We start from the raw sequence: 7,962 nt of genomic DNA, 5'->3' as shown, positions 1-7,962 counted from the left end.
ACACTCAAGATCAAATCTTATTCAAAGTCCATTGAAGTGGACGTGTTGATTGTCTGGAAGAGTCCGGAGCTACTATTGATGCAGAAATCGAGAGGTTCTCGTGGGAAGCTATAGAAAAGTCAGAATTCTGGCACTACATGCTTGTAGAGATCGAGTAGGTCACTCGGGGTATTGCAAGCCAAGTTTAGGATTACAAAGGTTTTGTGAGTGTCTCTATATTGGTTGTAACAAATATTTTCTATAGTGGATTTTAGGTGGTGTCTTATACCCGGAGTGGTTTTAGAAGACGTTATTTTAGCGCAGGTAACCAAACTCTTTTGAAAAAGGGATTCCGCCGCCGAGTCTGTGTGAGTAATGAGAGCAGTGGCTAATAGAACTATTGCGCCTCAGAAAGCTGCGTCCTTCTCAATCAATGCCCGGGCATCCCATACATAACCACCGAATTGACATTCTCCATACTGAGTTCTCTCAGGTTCCAACTCTTGTTTTGTCCACTTCGTGAACAAATCTCTGTGTTGATTATTTGTGTGATTTGTTTCATCTTTTAAGTACTTACTTTTCAATATATTTTATTAGACCAGATAAATCGAAATGCACCTATTCACCCCCTCTAGGTGTTGTATTGGATAGAATCACTATTTTTTCAACTGGCATCAAAGAGGGTTCACTCCACTAGGATTTAGTTCCTGAGTGTGATCCTGCTGTAGTGGTTAAAATGGATAGGTCTCAATCACTCACATCGCCACCATATGTTGATGGTAGCAATTATGCCTAATGGAAAGTTCGAATGAGAGCGTTCCTAAAGTCTGTGGATGAACGAGTGTGGGTTTCCATGACTAAAGGATGGAGAGAACCAGTTGCTATCATTGAGGGAGTTCAAACCCCCAAAAGTGTGGATTATTACTCTAGGGATGAAATAAATAAGTGTGGTTGGAATAACAAAGGTCTGAATGCGATTTTCATGGTTGTCCCAGGAGGAGTTCAAGCGAATCTCAATGTGTGAAAATTGCAATGAAGCTTGAGACATTCTTGAGGTTACCCATGAAGGTATCAAGGATGTAAAGAATTCTAAGCTTCAAATGTTGACCACGAGTTTCGAAGAACTTAAAATGAAGGATGATGAAACATTTGATGCCTTCTATGCCAAACTAAATGATGTTGTCAATTCTAGTTTTAATTTAGGGGACAAAATTCCTGATAATAGAATTGTGAGAAAAGTTCTCAAATCTCTTCCGGAGAGATTCCGTCCCAAAGTCACTGCCATTGAAGGGAGAAAAGATCTGGACAATATGAAGATTGAAGAGCTGGTGGGGCTCTCTACAAACTTATGAACATACTCTTCCTGTGGATAAGAAAAATAGATCCATAGCCCTCAACACTATTGATGAGTCATCCGGTGAGTCATCCGATGAGTTGGCTATGAGTGACAAGGAAATGAGCTCTAAGAAATACACTAGAGCTACCAAAGACAATGTACAATCTGATATACAGTGTCACGAATGTCATGGTTTTGGGTACGTTCGCCTTGAATGTGCAAATTACAAAAAGGGCAAAGGGAAAGCAAATGGTGATTCCTTGAGTGATAATAGTTCTGAGACAAGTGATTCTTCAAAGAGTTCCTCTCCAAAGAAAAATCTCAACTACATGGCATTCACATATTCTGTTGGTGGTAGAGCTCTTCATTTTTCAAGCTCATTTGCCCTTACAATTTTGGTGTGGTTGACAATATCTTAGAGAAATGCTCCAAGAATGCTCCAAGAACTTCAAGTTCTAGTGTCTTGATTTTTGGAGTTTCGTCCTAGAACTAGTTAGTTTCTTACATGCATGGATGGTACCGGGGGCTGCCAGCCCCCCCTCACGTCGCATGCAAAGACATGCACGTTTGCGGAATTGGTTTCCCAGGTTCCTCAGGCCCTCCCTGAGGTCTCGATACCATTTAGGCCACCAAAATGTGTTTAAGGTGAGTTCTTTGTGCAATTTACTAAGGAAGAGTTGGATCGTTCTGCAGTTCCTTTTCGGTTCTCTATGGTTTTAAAATTCTTAAGGTAAAGACCATCTTTGGATCGCATCAGAGGGTTCATTCACAGCAGATGGGGACTAACGAAACAGCCAGTCATTTCAGCAATGCGGAAGGCTCGGAATGTCTTTGTGAGATTTTCAGATGAAGATGATTTCTTGAAGGGGTTGCTTATAGACCCTTTCAATGGTCTACAGATTTTACTGAAGATGAGGAACCATCATTGGTTCCAGTTTGGATCATGTTGCCCGGACTACCTCTGAATCTTTATCAAGAATCGTTCTTGCGGAATATTGTTGCACCGATTGGAATCTTTTTAAGAAGAGATAATGCGACACGCTGTGCAACTCGTACCGATGGTGCAAGGGTGTTTGTTCTGATGAATATCGATCATGAGCTGATTCATTCCATTTGGATTGGGACACCGAGACATCCTACAAGCATTTTCCAAGAAGTTGAGTATGAAACATTGCCTGCATTTTGTTCCGTGTGCAAGGTGCAAGGGCATAACATAAAGACGTGTAAGGCAAACAAGAAAGAAGGAAAAAGCAACAAGAGCTTGAAGGTTATTAAGTCAAGTAAAATCTAGGTGCCAAAAGATAAAGAAGATGATGCGAAGATTACTACAGATCATTTGGGGAAAACCTCAGAGTCCCCTGTTTTGGCATTGGAAGATGTTGAGATTGAGTTGCCGGTCTTCGATGGTGGCAAGGATGTAGGGAAGTCGAAGTTGGTGTCTGAGAGTGTTATCGAAGAAATGGAGGCCCCCGAGCAGAGGAAAGATCCGTTGATCTGTGGAGAGGCCAGCGGGACTTTACCAGCTGAGGAGTTGGTCTATTTACCAATAACAACTCATAATCTGTCTGCTGTAGTTGGTGGCCAATTAGAACCCAGAAGGGTGGAACTCATCGAGACATTACCAGTAGTGGAAGTTGCAATGCAGAAAGACGATGCTGTAGTTGGTGGCCAATTAGAACCCAGAAGGGTGGAACTCATCGAGACATCATCAATAGCGGAGGATGCTGTGCAGCTAGAGTCCAGAATTGAAGTGGTACCAAGCGGGAATATCCCAGTAGCAGAAGGAGAGGTGCAGTTAGTTCCGACAGATTTGCAGATGGAGTCCAAATCAGAGGATGAAGGTAAGTATCCCCACCCAGGTAAACAAAAAGATGATTTTTCGGATTCTGATTTAGTAGTTAGGAAGTCTCCTAGTAAGCGTTTGTTACGTAGGTCCTATAGGGTTCCTAGCAAGCCCTCTAAGTAGAATCCTTGATTAATAAATTGTTGTTTTGGAACATCCGAGGCCTTGGTACCTCGAGGAAACGATTGAGGGGGCTTGTACGAGAGCTGCATCCTATTATTCTTTTTATTGTAGAACCGTTTAGGGATGATTCTCATTTGAGTTATTGGAAGACGTTTCTAGAATTTGATGAGTGTCTTTCTAATGCAAATCAAGAAGGTAATCTTTGGTGTTTTTGGAAGTCTGGTTTGAAGGTGGATGTTATGGGTGTTTCGGATCAGCAACTTACTTTGCTTATTAATTCTAGCTTATTGATCTCTTCGGTTTATGCAAAGTGTCGGTTTTTAGATCGGAGGCCTTTGTGGTCTAATTTACTTGGTGTTAATAATTTACAGTTTCCTCATGTGATTATTGGGGATTTTAATGTCATATGTAATGATAATGAAAGAATAGGGGGAAATCCTAGGATGCTTATTGCAATGGAGGATTTTCGTTCCTTTATTAATGATGGCAGATTTGTTGAGGTGCCTTTTTCAGGTAATGGCTTTTCTTGGTGCAACGGACGATTAGGAATGGCGCGTTCATGGGCTAGACTAGATAGAGCTTTATGTAATTCCAAGTTTAAGGATCTTTATCCATCGGGTAGAATTCAATATCTTCCTAGGAGGACTTCAGATCACTCCCCTATGGTATTGGGTCACTTGGTTTCATCTGCTAGGTATGGTCACACATCTTTTAAATTTCAATATATGTGGACTAATCATGAGGATTTTTGGAGATGTGTTTCTAGTTCTTGGCAGGTGGAGGTTAATGGTACGGGTTTGTGGAAGCTAGCTGCTAAATTGAAGAGGTTAAAACTGGTTCTTAAATCTTGGAACAAGGAAGTGTTTGGCTGGACAGGAAAGCATATTAAAGAGTTAGAAGCTAAAGTGGAGGAAGGTGAATTAAGTCTTCAAGAATGTTACTTAGAGGATGTAGAAGCAGACATTTTAGCGAACAAGGTTGAGCTTGATGTCTGGTTAAAAAGGGAAGAGTCTCGTATTGCTCAACAAGTCAAACAAAAGTGGGTATCACAGGGTGAGGTTTTGACTGCTTTCTTTAAAGCTTTGCAGAATAACAAACATAATATGGTGGTAGAAATGAAGCTCTCTGATGGCAGGGTGTTTAACTCGCCTGAAGATATCCATGAGGCTGCGTGTGTTTATTTTGAGGATTTCCTCAAAGCTAAAGCAACCAGTTCTTTGCCAGATCTAGTTGGGTTAATTTCAGAGGAAGTTTCGGAGGAGGAAAATCAATTTTTTGGTAGTATTCCGTCGGTTGGGGAAGTAAAAGATGCAATTTTTTCTATTCCGGTGGATAGTAGTCTGGGGCCGGATGGATTTGGCTCGGGTTTTTTTCAGCATTGTTGGTCCTTGGTGTATCAAGATTTATTGGAAGCTGTTAGTGATTTCTTTGGCGGGGCTGCCTTACCAAGGTTTTACTCTGCCTCTTATATTGTCTTAATTCCAAAAGTTCAGAATCCTACGTCGTTTGGGAATTTTAGGCCTATAAGTCTTTGTTCAGTGGTCTATAAATTTTTTCTAAAATTTTAGTGAACAGATTTACTTCAGTTTTCAGTAGGATTATTTCTATGGAACAGGGAGCTTTTTTGCCTGGTAGAAGTATTTTTGAAAATATTAGTCTTACTCAGGAGCTTATTCATGATATAAACAAGCCAATTCGAAGAGGTAATATTATGATGAAAATTGATTTTGCAAAAGCTTATGACACGATTGACTGGGGTTTTTTAAGTCATATTTTGAAAGCTTTTGGGTTTTCCCCGAAGGTTTGTCATTGGTTAGTTCAATGTGTTACTACGCCTTGGTATTCTGTGGTTATGAATGGTGTCGCAAAAGGTTTTTTTAAGGGTGGACGTGGTCTCTGTCAAGGAGATCCTCTATCTCCTTATTTGTTCATTTTGGTAAAAGAAGTTCTCTCTCGGCTGTTAAAAAAGAAATTTGAGTTGGATAGAATTAAAAGTTTTTCCCATCCTAGACATGGTCCTGTTATTTCTCATCTTTTATATGCTGATGACATGGTAATTTTTGCAAATGGAGGAAGGTCTTCAGTCTTGGAAATTGTTGAAGTTCTTCGTATTTATGCTGAGTGGTCAGGTCAACAGGTAAACAGCGCCAAGTCTTCTATCTTTTTTTCTAAAAGAATTAATTCTGTTAGACGTAGACACCTTTTATTGAATACACAGTTCACGGAAGGGGTGTTCCCGGTCAAGTACTTAGGGGTGCCTATTGTTTCTAGTAGATTGAAGTTAATTCATTTTCAGGATGTTATTCAAAAAATTTGAAAGAAGATTGAAGGTTGGAAGGTGAGTTTTCTCTCCACAGGGGCGAGAGTCATTTTATTAAAGCATGTGTTGTCAAGTATGCCAATTCACTTGTTATCTGTGATGCAGGTTCCGAAATTAGTGTTGCTTCAGTTTAATAAATTATTTAGCACTTTTTTTTGGGGCTCATTTAATGGGAGTCCCAAGAGGAAATGGATTAAATGGGACAGATTATGCAAACCTGTTGATGAAGGAGGGGTTGGTTTGAGAAGTTTTGTTGATGTGCAAAGATCATTGCAACTTAAATTTGCCTGGAATTTGTTAAGTTCAGATTCTTTATGGAAAAGATTTTTTTGTGCTAAATACTTGCATGGTCAGCATCCGCTTGAGCTTAATCCATCTAGAGGCACTAGGTTTTGGAAAGCAATTGTAAAAGAAATTCCTGTTGTACTTTCACGTTCCAAGTGGAAGATTAGGGAGGGGAACGTGTTGTTCTGGAGAGACAGTTGGCTAAATTCTGGGCCTCTAATGGAGCAGTATCAGATGGTGGGTGATCCGGAATTGAAGGTGAAAGATTGTATGATTAATAACAATTGGGATATGGAGCAACTTGAGCAGCTAGTAGGGCCTAAAAAAATGGAGGATATAGTCAATGAAGTTAGTAGTAGGAGGACTGGTAAGGATCAGCTTATTTGGTTGGAAAATTCAGATGGGTCTTTCACGACTATGACTGCCTGGTCTTTTGTTCGGATTCGTAATCCTAATTGTCAATGGCCGGATTGGATTTGGAATTCAGCTTTACCTAAGAAGTTTTCTGTGCTTATGTGGAAGGCCTTAAACTCATGCCTTGCAGTGGATGATCGTCTAAGGAGAATTGGTGTGCCTTTAGTTTCGAAATGTGAATGTTGTCGAGACGGTGCCATTGAGGATATTAATCATGTGTTATATAGTGGTAATATTGCTAAGGCTATATGGAAGTTTAGTTCTAATACTTTGGGTATTCCGTTTGTCCCGAACTGGTCTTGGAGGGCAACTGTTGAGGCCTAGTTCTGAAGAGCATCGAAGTCCTCTCAGTTAGGTATTCTAATGGGAGTTATTCCTGTCATCATCACATGGAATTTATGGAAGTGGCGATGTACAGCGCGAAAGGAAGGTAGGAAGGAGAAGGTTCAGGTTTTATGGAGATTGATAAAATATTGGATTAATTGGGTGGGTATTAAGATTCACAAGGATTCCCGGCTTGTGGAAAAGGATGTACAGATATTGATGTCTTTGAATCTTTCTATTAATTTTAAAAAAAGAGGGGTTTCAGTGGCAGTAAGATGGGAGAGGCCGAATAAGGATTGGTTTAAACTGAATGTGGACGGAAGTAGTATTAATAATCCTGGTATTTTGGGTGCCGGAGGAGTAGTAAGAAATGACTTTGGGAAGATGGTTTTTGCGTTTGCTGAATCCATTGGGAGTGGTAGTAATAATCTTGCGGAACTTATTGCCTTGAGAAGAGGGATTGAACATTGTAAAAGATTGGGGCTTAATAATATAAATATTGAAATAGACTCGCTTTTGGTTGTTAATTGGGTTCAGGATAGAAGATGTACTCTCTGGTACTTAGAGGATTTTTGGGAAGATATTATGAATATGTTGGCAAAGATGAATTTCTCTATTAAGCATATTTATAGGGAAGGTAATAAGGCTGCAGATTTTTTGGCTCCATTAGGTAGTAATGGGGTCTCCCAAGAGTGGTTAGGGCAGACGGATGTTCCACATCTATTAAGAGGTATTCTTAGAACTGATTCATGTGGATTGGCTTATCTCAGGTAGTGTGGTTGTATTTAGGATTGAGTGCCAGTTCTCTTATTTTCATAATATTCCTTTAGTGTTTTATTTTGGTTTTGTTCACTTATTAGTTTTTTGTTTGAGTTTTGAGTTGGTGTCTGGTGCTTGGGGCTTAATTAGTCTTTCTTATTATTGTAAAGCCCGAGTACATATGTTTGTTACCACGGTATTCCTTCACCACAAGTGAGGGCTTATTAATAAAATTGGGTGCGGATCACTATTGGACAGGTGATTTCTCACTCTTTGATAAAAAAAAAAAAAGAAAAAAAACAAACATATTCTGTTGGTGGCCAAAATCGCAGAAGTGAATCAATGTCTGAAAATGAGAGTATATCTGGAAGTGAATCCGGGGGTGAAGATGAGTTTCAGGAAATCTAAGAGAAGTTCTATAAGGAATGTGTAAAATTGAGGAAACTCAATAGAGCACATATTGAGAATATAGATATTTGCAAAAGAGAAAAGGAGGATCTCCAGGGTAAATTGAATGAAGCAATTTGTCTAACTGATCAGTTGCAAAAGAATAATGTGTCACTTAAGGATAAAGTAAAA

The 7,962-nt window shown here is 39.7% G+C and overlaps 1 protein-coding gene across 1 annotated transcript; it reads left to right on the top strand.

Moving 5' to 3' along the window:
* The first annotated feature begins 787 nt into the window (after window positions 1–787).
* On the top strand, window positions 788–6,624 carry LOC118344245. The gene is made up of 10 exons (XM_035684388.1): window positions 788–944; window positions 1,048–1,307; window positions 1,354–1,713; window positions 2,046–2,133; window positions 2,215–2,513; window positions 2,607–3,156; window positions 3,393–4,822; window positions 4,948–5,082; window positions 5,164–5,418; window positions 5,956–6,624. Exons 1-10 carry the CDS (start codon window positions 788–790, stop codon window positions 6,622–6,624), a joined length of 4,203 nt encoding a protein of 1,400 aa, XP_035540281.1.
* Window positions 6,625–7,962: the final 1,338 nt, after the last annotated feature.

The sequence above is a fragment of the Juglans regia genome, chromosome 13, assembly GCF_001411555.2.
Source record: "Juglans regia cultivar Chandler chromosome 13, Walnut 2.0, whole genome shotgun sequence".
NCBI lineage: Eukaryota > Viridiplantae > Streptophyta > Magnoliopsida > Fagales > Juglandaceae > Juglans > Juglans regia.
Note: the sequence above shows the minus strand (reverse complement) of the source record. Positions and strands in the feature narration are given on the sequence as shown.